General features: G+C 42.1%; 2 protein-coding genes across 3 annotated transcripts; one reads left to right on the forward strand and one right to left on the reverse strand.

Moving 5' to 3' along the window:
- Positions 1-561: 561 nt before the first annotated feature.
- On the reverse strand, positions 562-11,320 carry LOC120028741 (transmembrane protein 87A-like). Of its 2 annotated transcripts, none has more exons than XM_038973970.1 (21): positions 11,141-11,320; positions 10,490-10,562; positions 10,089-10,180; positions 9,704-9,823; positions 9,092-9,148; positions 8,916-8,972; positions 8,656-8,742; positions 6,630-6,768; positions 6,469-6,530; positions 6,107-6,290; positions 5,722-5,821; positions 5,466-5,559; positions 5,144-5,215; positions 3,814-3,922; positions 3,618-3,676; positions 3,060-3,163; positions 2,558-2,631; positions 2,214-2,272; positions 2,040-2,092; positions 1,759-1,789; positions 562-1,421 (listed from the first exon to the last, which is right to left on the reverse strand). In XM_038973970.1, the coding sequence occupies exons 1-21, from the start codon at positions 11,273-11,275 to the stop codon at positions 1,380-1,382; spliced, it is 1,803 nt and encodes a 600-aa protein (XP_038829898.1). In that variant the 5' UTR covers positions 11,276-11,320; the 3' UTR covers positions 562-1,379. The 2 variants fall into 2 exon arrangements, with proteins under 2 accessions (XP_038829898.1, XP_038829897.1); XM_038973969.1 differs by having other exon boundaries at positions 6,630-6,771.
- Positions 11,321-11,711: 391 nt separating this feature from the next.
- Positions 11,712-16,189, forward strand: LOC120028571 (calpain small subunit 1-like). Its single transcript, XM_038973766.1, has 11 exons — positions 11,712-11,848; positions 12,122-12,193; positions 12,409-12,445; positions 12,646-12,738; positions 14,215-14,272; positions 14,577-14,641; positions 14,743-14,811; positions 15,086-15,164; positions 15,336-15,452; positions 15,557-15,615; positions 15,752-16,189. The coding sequence occupies exons 2-11, from the start codon at positions 12,147-12,149 to the stop codon at positions 15,776-15,778; spliced, it is 651 nt and encodes a 216-aa protein (XP_038829694.1). The 5' UTR covers positions 11,712-11,848; positions 12,122-12,146; the 3' UTR covers positions 15,779-16,189.
- Positions 16,190-17,158: the final 969 nt, after the last annotated feature.

The raw sequence follows: 17,158 nt of genomic DNA on the forward strand, positions 1-17,158 counted from the left end.
ATCTCTATGATAATCCTACATCCTTTTACCTAATAGCAGATTTGTACATGATGTATTAGCTGGAGTACTTCAATTTCACATTGAATAGCGTCAAGTGATGTGCTCCCTCAGAGTAAATTACTTGTTTCAGAAAGTCATGTCTGCTATAGTCTGTCACTGCCCTGGCAGTTGAGGGACATGTCTGCTACCGTTCTGTAAATGCACTTGATACAGCACTATCCGTGAAATCACCACCATACTGTTCTGTCAAAACTAAATCTCTGGGATTAAGTTATTAGAGAGATGACAGAGCATATTATAAACAGATATTAATCCAAGATAATAGCTACATGTTATGTGACGTTATTGGCTAGCTAAACATACACGGAATGTGCATAAAATGATAACCTGCAGTGACAGACAAAATACAGGGTGGCATCATTGAGATGTTACCCACAAGCCACAGCCATCCAAGGAATGTAGACCTCATTCACCTAAAGGTGTTCATGACATGGATCATTACATAGTCATTACATTCCTGTTCTGCCAAATGGCAAATCAATCAATCAGGACAAATAAAGGTGATATTGTTGTTTTCGTATGCGTGTTAGCGGTTCATTTATTAACAAACAAAAGCTCACAATATGACTTAAAGGTATTTTTGGCAATATAACAACTAATACAAAGTGGCAGCTGTAAGAAAAACACCATCATTATTGGATGTGTTGACCAGATAGTTGGTTGTTATCAGTGGGAACAGACACCATAAAACAGTCCTGCAGTGATGTTGCTCTGCCCTCAGGCAAGTCACTGTGTATTGACTATGTCTGGAGAATTACACCCGCTTAGATAACAGTCACTAAAAGGCTGCTGTGTGAGAAACAGAACAGTGAGATGTCACTACTGGCCATTTTTGTAGAAGAACGAAAGAAAAGGGTGAACCGGGGACTGTAGTGCAGTGAGTGTGTATAACAGTGAGAGAGAGAGAGAAAGAGATAGACAGACAGTCAGAGAGATCAAAATAATGAGTGTGTGTGGGGCGAGTTGTAAGGGAGTGTGTGTATGACTGTGCTGCATATTGGAGAAAGAACATTGCGGAAATCACATTTAAATCACATTCTGCACTTTAGCTATGTAAACAGTGAAAGGCAAGATACCATTTGTAGTAAAGAATCTCGGGGAAAAAAATAATTCAAACATATCCATGAAAATATAAATAAAAAGGCATACAAAAAAAGAAAAGTAGTCTGCTCATTACGTCATAGTTTATCCCATCGTATTTACAACCGCTGCTTACAAAGCTCATAAGGAAGGGATAACAATATCCTTCATACACAGACGTAGGGTTGTCCAACGTGCTGCACTGTCTCTGTCTGCAGTACGCATCGTCTGCCTTGCGTCTATTCCATTTTGGACATCTCAAATTTGGTTGTTATGGTCTCCTGTGGGGGAAATAACGGCAGAGTTGGAATGACTTTCCAAAAGGGACATGAGTGTTATCTTGTCATCTTCTCTAAAATATGAAATAATAATCATCGGAAAATATCCCTTGCATCGACACTAATACTAGCTTTATTTGATGTGGGGGGTGAAGAAAAAGCAAGACAGGAAAAGCTCCACCAAAACACCACCCTTCCGCAACCTCTCATTGTTCAAGCCAGAAAGAAACCAGGGTGGAGGTATAAACAGGCTGATGTAAACATGACGAGCTACTGCTCTTTAATAAGAATGGAGCTGGCACCCCCTGCAGTTCACGCCAGGAATAACACTGTGTCTTACCTCATCAGAGTCCAGTAGAGGTGGGAGTGCACTGGAACAGAAAGGAAAAGACGTTCGATTCATTTACAACGTCTTCTCATCAGAAAATCAACTATCCTTTCGGTGCTTGTTTCACACATCGTCATAGAAGGTAAACTGATTTCAGAACTTGAGAGTTCCAATGTCCTTACTATGTAATAACCACCATGTAATACATTTCTAGTCAAAAGTGATTATAATATCACTGTCAATACTGGTTAATGTTACTAACATTTCTGCAACTTCAATTTGTTTGCACTTACACATCTGCCATTGAAGAGGGGATATTCTCTTCGACCCATTTCAGATCCTCATCCTGGGGGAGGGGAAAAAAGCATTTCCTATCACCAAGACAACTTTCTCTGAGCCATAAAATGTCGTTTATATCCTATATTCTTAGCATGGGTGGTACCCTGTGGTATGGAGAAGGCCCTTACCACTTTTGGCTTGGCTGTTCCATTTGCCTCGGACTTCAGACCCCTCATCTTCACCCCCTCTGGAAGTACACAAAATTAGGACAGGATCAGAATCCCAAATTACTGTTGCTGAGTCAAATTGAGTTCTATCCAAAATGGCTGCTGGGAGAAAGAACCAAGGTACCTTCATCCCATAGACTATCAATACACTATGGAAGTGTCACAACTAGGCCAAAGAGCTCTAGCTAAGTATCAAGCCATAGAGTATGATACTGTATTTCCGCCTCCAATTAACCATACGCAGTATCAGCTCGTGTTCCTATGAGTGAAATACCAAAACAGCCTAATACAGCAGTGACCCTTACCAAATGTATCGGTCATCAGCTGTTCCTTTTCCTCGTCGTCACTCTCATCGTCCACTAGGGGGCTGAAGGCATATCTAAGGGGAACAGGACATGACATCACAGATCAGGGGCATGATCAACAGGACACAACGTTGTTGGAACGTTCAGATAGCATATTTCTATGTAGAACAAACATTCTTCTCGGACATACAGAAGGAGGAATCACGTTGGCTCTATTCATGGGATTCCTATTGGCAACGTTCGACAACATGGTCCACTTGGGCTCAACTCCATCTCAATTCATTCCAGTTGATTTGAACATCGGATTTCTCCATACGAGTGCAATTTTATGTCCTGAATCGAACCTAACTTTGCCACAGATGTCTCTGGTGACATACTGAAGGATCCTAGCCAGTGCCTCAATCCTTAGATTCGAAATCAAACACGACTTTGGTTTGTGACAGGGTTGAGAGGGTTTTGGCCGTGTGTTGATTTGTTGAACTGTTTAGCTGTGACCTCTAACCTCTGGTTGTTGGCCGAAGGCCTCCACAGGAACATGATGACCAGAAGGATGGTGGAGAAGAGGAACCGCCAGAAGGCATCTTCTATCCACAGCTCCTTCCAGTCCTAGAGAGATAAGCAGAGAGAGTGAATAAGAGACAGGAAGAGAAAGATGATCTTCCGAATGCCAAATACCAGTTCACTAGAGGTCAACTGTGTGTATGTACGCTAGCCTCTCGGATTTGCCATCAACTCGCTAAAGGGGGCAGGATTTGGTCTACCAACGAGGTCCAGAGGGCCGCACAGAACATTGGTTCCATTTCCTCGCCGTCAAAATGTGCGAGAAAATATCCTTTTCGATGCTCCCTGACTGTCTAGCTTTCATTTCAGTGATTGTTAGCGAGCTGGACAAACTCAAGAAACTTTATGAATGTAGGTCCATTATCCTTTCTACCCAGTTTCGATTTTGGTTTTAGCCATTTTTAAGTATATTTAGTTTGATTACTACGCGGGCTGGATGCGGGCCGTAGGTCGGACACCCGTGGCTTATTAAGTAACGTAGTAAACAAACACTACTCACCGACTGGCACTTTGAAAACTTGAAGGTCTTTGTCGTCCAGATAATGAAAATGACTGAGGCTGCAGAGTAAAACAGTGACAGGCCAAATATATTAGTGAATGCTTGTGATCGTGGGCACACCAGGGTGTATAGTACATGATGCATGAAATGTCTCTGTTAAGTGGTTGCAGTAGCACAGCCGCAAACAGCTCCTTACCAATAACGGCGAATATGAGGGTATTGGTAAAGTGGCGATACAAGGAGAGCTTGACCACGTTTCTTCGGAGGCGAAGGAGCTTCATGGTCTGGGCCAGGCTGATAAAGATGTGATTGGCTGTCAAGGACTCCAACATAACCCCAGGACACACCCCACTAACAAACAGCCCACCTTTGAAATACAATTCTCAACAGAAACAGTTTACCCAATAATACCAGTCTTCTTCCATTGACTGTCAACATAACCAACACAGAAGAGTTTGCCTACCTTGTCAACTGAGCTGATATACCCTAACGTAACCCCAAGCTAATCAGGTTGTAAGGGTGTAAGTGTCTGAGGGTAGTCAGCCATTATCTCATTACTCAGGAGGAGTTGAGCTCCCCTCTGCCCTCTATAGCCAGGTTAAGCACAGCTGGAAAACATAGTATGGTCTTAGTCATCACTATACTAACTGGTTTTCTGGCTAACTAACTGAATCCACTAAAATACTGTTCTGTCAAACTGCAGGAGAAAATTATCATTGGTGAGAATAAAATAATGCATTTTGTCAAAAGTCAGCAGTGCCTCCGAGCTCTTCTAAATTAAGTTATTGATAGCCTTGATATAAGTGGCCCTGTAATTAAAAATGTAATTAATCCATGCGACTACGGCTCCCTCTGATGTCTAAATTAGTCTTTGTGAGGCGGAGCATATTTTCTGGAAATATTCCCTTCTGGGTTATTCCCTTCTTTGATACAAAAGGCAGGCGAAAATAGGAGAAGGGTTAACACCAACTACCACCAAGGCACTGGCACACACAGGGATTACAAGAAGTGAGAGTGCTGGGAGAGGAAGGCAGAGGGGGAGAGTTGTGCAGAGAGGTACAGTACAGGATATCCACCAGCAGAGGGTAGTGTCGAGCACAGCCAAAGGAGTGGCAGCCAGCAGCACCACATCATCTTCAGCCTGAAAACACACAGCGGGGCAGCAGGAAAGGAGGGAGTGACAGAGGGAGGGATCACCATCACATACTCTTCAGGCAGCCATGCAGATAGATAAACACCAAAAGGTGTAGAACCAAACTGCCGCTCAAAGAGGGTTGGAATAAAACTGGTATGATCAACTATGAGAGACACTGGTAAAAGGGAGGAGGATATCGGAGTAAGCTTTAGAAACACACCTCAATACAAGCATGCCCAGAGAAAGGAGGGGAAAAAAATAGTCTGTGAAAAAAAGAGCTCTTAAAATACTGACAGACTAACTACATACAGTGACTACTAGACTAACTAGCTGACTGGCAGACAGGCAGACTGACGGCCTCCGGTAATGGCTGACCACTCCAAAAGGATATCCACCACACAACGCACGAGTCAGTGAACGCCAGAACAATGTCACACAGTAGTCTGCTACTGCCCACTTGACCCTGTGAGGAAGACAGGCAAACACTGACTGTGGAATGACAATACTACTACACACACAAGATTCCTGACATCCTTTGACCAAAGAAGAAGATATTCAACAAAAGGGCATCATGGCATTGTTTGGTTTAGCTCCATATCAAAAACTTACCAACATGGTTGAAGAGTCTAGTTACAGCTAGTGCAGGTGGACTATATATTTTGGGGGAATACTGAGGTAGCATATTGATCAGAAAGTAGAGAGACCAGACTTACCGAATTGACCCTCAGGATTCCCTCGACAACGGAGAATATAAGGTAGAGCAGTCCCACCCCAACCACCCTGTGTAACAACGCACCAAGCCTTGGCCTAGGGAGAGAGAACGAGAGAGACAGGCAGGCAGGCAGAGAGAGAGAGCGAGAGACAGACAGACATAGACAGCGAGAGAGAAAGAGAGACGGAGAGAGAATTGGCAATAGAGTTTAACACTCTCCATTGTCTTCTTGACCTGTTATGAAGGGACTGACTCACTTGACAATTCCATAACCAAGACTGGCGATGATGACGAGCACACGGGCCAGGGTCCTCTTCACTGCTGATAGGACCTCCGCAAACACTACTGCCCCCTGGACTGTTGGGAAGACACAGAACACAAATAATGCTTATTAACAGAGTACAACAGCACTTTTAGCAACACACTAGGATCTACTGCGTCTTACCCAATTCCAACCATGCCCACCAGGAGGATTTAGCTAGAGAACCATATATGTGTGCTTAGGTGTGTCCATGAAAAATGTGCACTTAAACCACACATAGACTCCCTTAAAAAGCCCAGTACAGACAAATGTTTTTTTCCTACCCGTACAGAAAAACCACATGGGTTTTTCTGTACGGGTGTGTCTCTCCGCCTCCTGACCTGAGAGGCCGTCGTAGCGGATGCTCTGGAACTCGGCGTAGTACACGGCCTTCTCCAGCATGCCCAGGAAGATGACCCCGCCGATCCAGAACTGGATCCTGAGCAGCTCTCTCCAGTAGCAGGCTGACAGGCCCAACCACAGAAGGCCCAGCAACACATAGATGACACACATCACCATGTAGAACTGCAAAAGGGACAGTTAGTTGAGCTGGCAAGGAACTAGAGAGTCTGTATTGTCTGATAAGCTATGTCCTACAGGCACAAAGCTTAGATGCTATGTGTATGTATCATACTACATGTAATGAAGCTGTAATGTAGAGTGTTTTCCATGTAGACAACTTATCGTGGCAGAATTGACTTACGATCATAAGAGGCCATTCCGAAGCTGAGATGTAGTCATGGGGTCCTTTCATACTGACTTGCACTGCAGGGGGTGAAGAACATAACAGAAATATTAGCCTATTAGCTAATGTAGTTTTAATGTATTGGACTCAGGATTCATGTGAGTGGTGGAGATCCTTACGTTGGATGTTCCAGTTCTGTGTTGGGACAGAGTCGGTGGTGGCGCTGCTCTTCTGCTTGATCTCTTGGATGTGGACGATGAACATGTAAGGGCCATCATCCCAGGTCTGGGCCACTGCATCAAAGTTCTGGGATGCAAACTGCTGAGGGCCCAAAAACGTGACACTTTTTTTTTGTTGCACTGAAACATGCAAAAAAAATAATCCCTGCTCGGGGGAAATGCTGGATTTAACTAATTAAACAACAAAGAATATGATCTACATGATCAGTCTCTGTGTGTAATTTTTTTTTTTTAAGTGGTTAATGTGAACCGAACTCACAGCTAAAAAATGTAAAGAAAGCAATCCAATGTTATTTGTTGCCTAGACTTTACTGCAAATGACACTCAAGTACAGAGAAAAACACACTAATATTGCAGTTAGCCATGACAGCCTTTATAATAGAACGCTTGTGACCACACACATCTAAATACTGCACTTCGGGAAAAAATATCTTAAAGTAGAAATAGAATGAAACAAACAGGCATTCTATTTTTGCTCTATTATAGTGGCCACTATAGACATCGATCAAGTGCACAAGGCTACATGTGTGCAAAAGTGAGATTTACTGAGTAAACAAAAGTAGAATCCCCCCTCACTCACACACAACCTCACACACACACACACACACCACACGTGTTACTGTCATGTTCAGCGCAACAAAAACAATATATTTGGGCTACACTGCATATTATTACATTGTACACTTTCTGCCTGTGGACATCTGTTCTACAATGTGCCAGCAAAAGTGAGAAAGAGGGAAAGTGTGTGGTGTTCCTTTCACCTCTAGTGGCGTCCAGCTTAAGCCAGGCCCAGCTCCAGCTACACTTGATCCCTGAATCTACTTGTCTAACAAGCAACGCCTCATTTACACCTAATTCTCTCATTCTGAAAAGTATCCACATTCTGTAGAGGTAAAACATTAGTTAATAGATAGTGGTTAGTTCGTTAGCTAGTTACTAGCTGACATTTCACACATATGCCAGGGTCCAGTAAGCAACTAACGCGTTATAACTTGAGGAACGGTAAGGAGTCGTATACCAGTTAATACTACAGCGAATTGGTTAGGGTACTAATGTTAGCTCATCTGATGTTGTAATGTTAGCTAGCTAACGTTAGTTGTCTGACTTGATTAGCAAGCACATTTTCACACCATAAACTCAATTTTGATCAGATAAGTTGGCTAATGTTGCTCAACATTTCTCTGGCTAGCTAACGGAGAATTCGATCCAGCTAGCAAGATACTTAACAATGCTAAAGTTAATACTTGTTCCACCACACTTTCTCCCTCACCTCAAACTTTCCAAATGCCAGTTGTGTTTCAGTTACAGCTCATGAAGTAAGCTTCATCCCCTTCTCACCCCCGTCTCCGTGGTCAGGCTTCTCACCTAAAGTTACCTCTTCGTTATCGTTCAGGGGACGCGCTGCTCTAACTTGCAAACGGACTTTCCAGAGTGTGCCCTGATGCTGTAACTAGCAAATTGGCTGTCTCTTCTTTCTTCAGTCGGGTGCTGCGCTGCATTCTGTTGTTATGTGAACGATTGGCTGAGCCTTGGATACAGCCAGTATTGCTCCAAACGAGCATCACTCGTTCTTTTACAGCCAGTAGTGATCCAACCCCCCCCCAAAAAACTTTTATCATCGGATCTACACGAACCACGTAAATCACATATTTTGGATTCAAAACTGCGAATTTCGCCGAAAGGTGACTAGTTTGCATCCCTGAAAGTGGTGCTGGGGAGTTTAGGAGCATAGAGTTACATTATAGGATCTCTATGTCTTGGAGAAACAGGCAGATGAGTCAAAGAACATTAGGAAATGGCTAGCTGAACAAATGTTTTCCCAGCGGTACAAGAAATGAAGAAAGACAGTGAAATAAAGTGTGTTAGTGTATCAATATCCAGGCACACTGTTTGTTTAGCCAACAGGTATGAAAGCCATACAGATCTTCATTCTGGCATGGCTCTTAAGGGACAAGGAAACACTCACCACTTCTTTCTTTGCAGCGGGGGCTGGGGCTTTCCCTGTGGCCACAGTTGCCTCTACTTTGACTGGGGCATTTTTCTCAGCAAGTGCCTAAAAGAGATCAAATATAGTGGTTCACCTGATTTCCCCGATATGGAGGCCTTTTGCTTGGCTGAGGAATCACAGCACCCACTTACCTTATTCAAGTGCATCTACAGTACATTTTCATACATTTTGTATATATTTGATTATGATATCAGATTGTGTTTGAATTGTGGATTTACCTCCTTTGGATCCTCATTGCTCCTTTTCCTCATCGCTTGGTCCTTGTCAGTGACAGGCTAAAACAGGGGGATACAGAGACAGTCATTCAAATGACACCTTGGTGAATTACTGTCTTACTATATGCACCTGCATGCTCTATTTGTATGCGAAACCTGTCTTGCTTTAGCCCACTGACCTGTTCATGAACTGGCTCAGTAAGCCTAGTCGGCTCCTCAAATTTGTTGAGAGAGAACTGTTACAGAAAACAAAGCAGAGTAGCAACCATTAGACAATGATACGCCATGAACACCTCCATAATATAGCCTCGCCATGAGCTGCATTGTATACGAACATACTTACTCAGAATTACAAACACTTCCTAATGATCAGTTACAAGCTGCTATATTCAGGTCACACTTTAGTGAACAAACAAACTCAGGAAGACAACATGAAAGAGTGAGGTGGAACATATAATGAGGTTGTGGTATTTGCAGTATGCTTTTTCTCGCACTTTATTTCACTGTACTGATTCCACTGGTTCTACCTGCCATTTAATAGGAAGTTAGCTACTAGCGAAGTGCTTTTATTTAGAAACAAAGAAGTAATGCATAGGTCATGAATGTGTTATTAATCTCACAAAACCAGCCGTGTACCTCTGAATATTGCATTATGTGGCATTGCTGTAGAGTCTGGCTTTACTGTGTAAATAAAATGTTACCATGTAATTGCCAGGATATTTCTGTAAGGTACTGTAAAATAAAGTGCCACCATGCTTTCTTATGAGACCCTCCATTGCCACATACTGTACCTCAATGTGGGTCATGGTCTGTTTGCACTCAATGGCAGGGTACTGGTGGAACACATAGAACCCACTTCCTCCTTCCTGTTTCACAGCTGTCGTCCTGAAGTAGCTCCCTGCCTTCAGAGGCTGTAAATCACACAGGTAGGATAAACTTAATAAGTATTTGCACAAACCACACTGTCTATGCAGTCATAAAACAAATCATAAAACATGAATGACACCGCGCCCCCCCTATCGAGACACTATTGCCGGTTGTTAAATTGAGAACATGAAACTAGCTGAAAAAAGGAAAAGCTGGAGAGTTTATGGAATACAACAGGTACAGTGTGAATGTCCAGCTTGAAATAGCCCATTCAGAGTGCAGTTAGTTTCAAACGAGAGAGGAACTCACGTCGAGACCGAACACCTCGTCGAAGCAGCGGGAGCTCCTTAGGTACCAGGAGATGTTGAGTTTTACCGGAGGTTCACAGTGTTCCGTCAACCCTGAAACAGTAGACATATCTTATGAAAACAACTTGGAGCTCTCTCCAGATCTGTTCCTGTCTGGGGGCCAGAGGCTATTACTTCCTCCTCCGACAGGTTTTCCCATGCTCTTACTGTATACACAACAAAATAGCGTATTGTATACAGTAATGCTATCATACAAATATCCTGCATTGACAGAATACCATCTACAATACTAGTCAGAGGAAGGGCAATCATGTTCCTGCAATATGATATTCTATAAGGTTCAGTAAATATCTGAGTTTTATCCTAACTTGCAGAACATAAGAGAGGTTATAGCCTACTTACATTTCAGCTGAATGCCAGTATTGTTAAACATTGTCTTGGTGAAGAGGAAAAAGCTCTGCTTCTTTGTAGTTTCCTGTAACACAAGCGGTGACAAAATGTCAAACATCTGAGTACTGCAATAGATTGACAACATTTAGATAGTCAATATTCTGATTTAAAAAACTGTTGGGTTTTAAATGATCTGAACAAAATAGCTGAATAGTTTATTAAGATATGTAGGTAGGCGTGATGGTGAGCCAATATGTAATATTTGCCTAGGGGCAGGTAGTCTATGAATCAATGGATCGGATCACTTATTAATACTTGTATTGACTAGTTCTAAACAACACCATATTGACTAACACCGATAAGGTAAAATAATACGGATAATTTGGCCGGCCTAATCAAGTGAGAATGATACAATGTTACATTGTTTATAATACAGTGGATGCGGTTACAATGTTATATTGTTGTAATCGCCAGAACGGTGCATGGTACGTAAAACTGAGGCAAGTGTTGTCTCAATTCCTTCGGAAGATTGCGACAGTATATCAACTGTTGAAATAGTTTAATCTGGCTGAACTAAACAATGTTCTTAACAAGATATCATAGCGTATCTAGGCTACCGATAATGCTTTGATAGCATGATACTATACGCACAAGACAACTTACACTGTTGGCGTTCAAGGTCCATTTACCCGGCTCTGACACTGCATTTAACGGGCGTGTAAAGTGAATACAAATTAATAAGAATAGCACTTTTGTTAAGTCCCATGTCAATAACCCTGTTTTCATGGCGCTCGCCATTTGTACCAGGAAGCAGCCACACGACAACTTCGCTCCTGCTCCTGCTTCCTGATTCGGTCCTTGGTCTGACATAACCATGTAGGCGGTCTTCCGTTGACACCAAACGGAAAAACACAGTGTATATTTTTTTTCAAACGTTTCCCCTCGTTTCAGACATCTACATTGCATGGAAAAATTCCATTCTAGCTAACATTTAATATGTCATGAAATCCTACATGAAAATTGTTTGTAAAACAGCATCAGTTAACGCACTGAACATTAGGCCGATGTACCCTCATTTCATCATTATGTTAAATCTATGTGAATCAAACATAATAAAAGTGTCCTTAAAATGTTCAGAATAAGTCTCATCCGTAATATCATCAATAGGGAAATGACAGTCATTCGTGACATCGCACTACGGGTTATAGGACCCAGAGTCATTCCCGACCTGTCTCTCCCTATGGTGCGCACTTCTCTACTGGGCAGGGGTGTGGAGCTCTGATGCATTGACAAATAACTCCTTGCAAAACTGTTTTTTTGTACCCAATAGGAGTGCCGTCTCTGCCGACTTCACCGAAGCATTTGGTCCCTGTAAGTATTCTTCTCAATTTAAGGCAATCAGATTTCCTTCATACTGACTGTTTCACGTTGGTTTGTTTTGTCTTCTTCGTCACTTTTGACATCTGCTGCAAAGGTTATAATGTTTGTGATGCTTGCCAATGCAGGCCAGTGAGAAAAGTTTTCAGAGGGAGCACCAGGACATACTGTATTATAGCTTGCTTTCTCTGTTGTCGCCTTTTTGTTTAATCGATCAGATGTTTGATGATCGAACTCTTATAATTTTTGCTCTCTTGACTTTTGTAGATTTTCCCCGCTGTCCCCCATCAAGATGTTTCTGGCTAAAAAACTCATTGGTGGCATCCTGGATGTTGTGAGGTAGGCACAGCAGGTTCTGTTAGCACTAACAAAACTCCTTTTGACACACACACACACACACACACACACACACACACACACACACACACACACACACACACACACACACACACACACACACACACACACACACACACAGTCAGCATACTGACTTCATTCATGACTTTGCAAACAGTTTCTATTAAATAGAAATAGGTCCTTGTATTCTCCAACAGCAACATCGACCCCAGTCAGTTTGTGCCATCAGATCCTGTGAGTAAAACCTTTAGCACCTATTTTCTTTCATAACAAGTTCAGAGCATCCATAGTCTTATGAACATTTTAGAAGTAAAACACTACTCTTTTGAACAAATTAGCCACAGCTCTTGGTGTGTGTTGGCTTGCATGCCAGACTGCAGTGAAGAGGGATGTGTGTTAGTGCTAACAGAACTTGGTCTGTGTTTGTGTCCTAGCCCCCACCACGCAGACCTCTGGCCTACGCGGAGCAGAATGAAAATGACGAGGAGAGACAGTTTCGCAAGGTGTTCCAGCAACTCGCTGGGGATGTAAGTACTTATTGTTTTTCAACATATGCCCTCCTACTACTCTCATATCTATTCACCTCTGAACCTACTGTCCTTTCCTATCCTGTTCAGAGAAGAGCCCAGATAAGTCAAGTCAACAATGCCTCTCATGCTTGATTCTAACTATGAGTCATTGAGACATATTCATCTCAGGCTTTTGGCCATCAAATACAGTGCTATACGTGTGTCATTGTATAATTAGGCCTCTTGTTGAATGTTTTAAAGAGGCTGTTTCATTATGTGGATATCTACAAGGACAACACACAGTTGTTAAAATAATTTACATTAACCCACCGTTAGTGGTTTAGTGTAGTAGAGTGCAGAACAACAACCAGTGGAAATGAAGTTACCGTATTGTTTGTGGTGTATTATCTTTTGAAGTAGGCACAGCCAAATATCCATGGCATGGATGGTATTTAATTTATTGGCTGATGGTACACTGGCACAATCGGGGAAACCCTGTATCCCAGTTAAGTCTTGTTTGCATTCCAAACCCTTCCATTCACCCAGCTTCATCTGGAGCCAGTCTTCAGAATGTGATTCATCCATCTATCCAGACATGGTGAAGTTGAGGCTTCAAATGTGCTGTCTGTCATGCACTGCTGCCAACCAATAGAAGCATTTTGGAAGAGTACAGTAAAGAGCTCCGGTTGGCTTAAATCATTGATTCCACCCCATTGGTTATGGTGATTTAAGCCCAGGGCTCCACAGACAAGCCCCTTCTCTACAGCTATACTCACAATGATTCACTGTTGTTGGATCAGGCAGTGGTGGAGTTTTGATGACAACCCAAACCTGGTTTATTCCACGGACAGGAAGCGGGACTGGTTCCTCCTCTATGTGCCTCCTACCATTGTCTGACAGGGCGGCTCTCCTGCCTGGTTAGTTTTGTGTGGGTGGTGGGGTGTAGATTGTGTGAATCATAGATAGGGGTGGATACATGTTCTACTGGTACGGTCAGCTGGTAAAAGTTGACTTTATAAATTGATGACTAGCCGACTTCTTTGAGGCCTTACTCATAAAGGGGAGGGAACACAAGATGCATATGGAATGAAACCTAAAGACATACTGTACCTGCTGCAAATGTATCTGCCAAAGTTTTGAAGTTATTACCATCACTTTGGTTGTTCTGATATGTCACGTAAACACACAAATACACAGAGAACTATGTATTTGGCCCATGATTGTACACATAAAACACCTGTGGAAATGACTTAGATTTTTATCATGAAGTAATAAATGATGTCGTTCTGCCCCTCAACAAGGCAGTTAACCCACTGTTCCAAGGCCGTCATTGTAAATAAGAATTTGTTCTTAACTGACTTGCCTAGTTAAATAAAGGTTAAACAAATAAAAAAGTTGTTTCAGTGTCCTTTTGTGAGCTGAGTTGTGACCCAAATACATGTAGGCATATACAGTGTATGAAGATTTAATTGTGTATCTATCTGTGTTTTATAGGACATGGAGGTGAGCCCCACTGAATTGATGAACATCCTCAACAGGATCATTGGCAAATGTGAGTCCTATTCTTACACAAACACCGTGCTTGTGTCTACAGTATACTTGTCATTGCATTCTTTTTATAGTATTTATACCTCTGTGTGCATGTACCTTTTGTTTGACAGCATGTCTATGCATGCCTTTTTGTATCTATGTGCTCTCTGTACACACACACACACACACACACACACACACACACACACGTTTTACTCGTATCTAGATTCCTCTTGCACACATAATGGAGTCTAAGCACAAGACTGGTTCCATGGAATGGTTTACGTTGTTCTATTGAAGCAGTGGTCTGTCTGTGTTCATTTCAGGTTGTGACCTGAAGACTGACGGCTTTAGCATCGAGTCATGCAGGGGCATGGTGGCTGTCATGGACGTATCCTTCCACATCAGTGTTTGTATTAGGATGGAGGACTATACTACACTATACTATCAGAGTAGTTGATATTAAGTTTTACCTTAACCCTGAGCACACAGAGCGACAGCACAGGAAAGCTAGGTTTCCATGAGTTCAAGTTTTTATGGAACAACATCAAGAAATGGCAGGTGAGTTTCAGTTCTCTTGTTCCATTTTTCACAATCGGCACTGTATTAACAATTGTGTTAAATCATGGGCATTTTTGTGAAACGTTTGCCTTGAACTACACATGATTTACATGTATTTGCAAGGCATTCATATAACATCCCATACAACTTACAATAGTCCTCTTACTCCACTACTGTAAGAATGTTGTTTATAAATGTCATGTTAATACACTCTTAATAAAAGGTGCTGCCAACTTTGACCTCTCGGTGTAACCTTATTTCCGCTCTGTTGCAGGGCATCTACATATCAAATGACGCAGACTGCTCAGGGATCATCTCCTCACGAGAGCTGTCCGCTGCCTTCAAATCTGCATGTGGGCTTAGAAATCATGACAACCGGAACATAGAATTGCATATTTCTTCATCATAAGGGCTTTATAACAGCGTCATAACAGTGACAACAAACAGCTGATGAAAGCTAGCTTTTTCCCCTGCATATATGTGTTTGGTCTCATTGGTGTCTCTCCTGTTATGTCCGTGTGCAGGTTTCCCTCTCAACGACCAGCTCTTCCAGTTGATTGTCCGCAGGTACAGTGACGAACAGGGCAACATGGACTTTGACAACTTCATTGGGTGCCTGGTCAGACTGGACGCCATGTGTCGTAAGTGAATCCTCAACATTCCCCTGCTCAGGCCAATTATGTTCTTGATTTCAGACTATTTACTTTTCATTACCCTTCAGTAATAGTGTTTTGTGCATTTTCAGGAGCCTTCAAGACTCTAGACAAAGATGGTAATGGAAGGATCAAAGTCAACATCCAGGAGGTAAATTAGTTTTCACTATTTGCTCTGCATTTAAACGGTGTGTTTAGGGACCATTTTTAAGATTAATGACTGGATATATGCACTGAAATTAAACCTAAATAACCACACCTCTTATTGTGTTTTGCTTTCTCCGCAGTGGCTTCAGTTGACCATGCACTCATGAAGCATCAGGGAAAGCCTACAAAAAGTCTGCGTTCATCTCTCTCTCTCGTTTTAAGATTTTTATTTCAAAGTACCATTGTTATTGTTTGCAGACATTCATACGTCGGTCAGTCATGAATGTTAATTAAATTCATCACTAGATGGCAGCATTTGCAGCAACACCGGGAAAGCACCAATCTACTTTCTCTCCATTAGGCCAAATGAAAAAAATATAGAAAGGGAGTTCAGTTTTGTGTTTTCCTTTTTTTCTGGCAACACATTTTTGGTCAAACATTCCATACTGCTATGTAATATATACATTCTAGTGCTTAATAAAGGGCCAATATTACGCAATACGTACAGCCGTCTCATTACCATTTCTACATTTTCTGCCTTTGCTCATTAAAGAATTGACCTCTCGTGTTTACTTTAATCTTTTTGTTGTATTGTGGTTATTTGACTGACTTTTGAAAACCAAGTCAATAATAAAGTTGATTGTTATTCAGTTATCAAGGACAACAACCACCCGAGCCACTGCCTGTTCTCTCCGCTACCACCCAGAAGGCGAGGTCAGTACAGGTGCATCAAAGCTGGGACTGAAAAACAGCTTCTATCAAGGTCATCAGACTGTTAAACAGCCATCACTAACACAGAGAGGCTGCTGCCTACATACAGACTCGAAATCATTGGGCACTTTAATAAATGTATCACTACTAACTTTAATAATGTTTACATATCTTGCATCACTGATCTCATATGTATATACTGTATTTTATTGCATCTTGCCTATGCCGCTCTATCTTTGCACATCCAAATATTTATATATTCTTATTCCATTCTTTTACTTAGATTTTGTGTTTATTAGGTAGTTGTTATGGAATTGTTAGATTACATGTTAGATATTGCTGCACTGTCAGAACTAGAAGCACAAGCATTTCGCTACACTCGCAATAACATCTGTTAACCACGTGTATGTGACCAATAAAAATTGTGTTATTCATCAGCACCACTCTTGACTTCCACCTCTGCCGACTAATAGCCTATTGTTGGCTGGCTATTAACTTTATTTACACACTGCATGGTAAAAAGGAGAAGCACACTGAACAGCGACTGATGATGTGAGAGCAACGAGAGAGCGGCTGTTCAAGGATAGGGCCACGAATTGGGTGAGCAGATGGTGATCGGGGCATGTCATTGACTGGGGACAGAGTGGACCTTGAAAGACCATAAATCTCAACGATGATGCTGAGGGACCGGGTCGATCAATGAACAAACAGGTGACTGATGTGCTCTGTTCATAAAGATTGGTGGGCAAAGTCGAGGCAACCCCGACCACTCATAAGTTAAAGGTAAGTTTAGAGGGGAATTTAACTGGGTTTATCACTTTATAGATGTAGGCTTA

The sequence above is a fragment of the Salvelinus namaycush genome, chromosome 34, assembly GCF_016432855.1.
Source record: "Salvelinus namaycush isolate Seneca chromosome 34, SaNama_1.0, whole genome shotgun sequence".
Classification (NCBI taxonomy): Eukaryota; Metazoa; Chordata; class Actinopteri; order Salmoniformes; family Salmonidae; genus Salvelinus; species Salvelinus namaycush.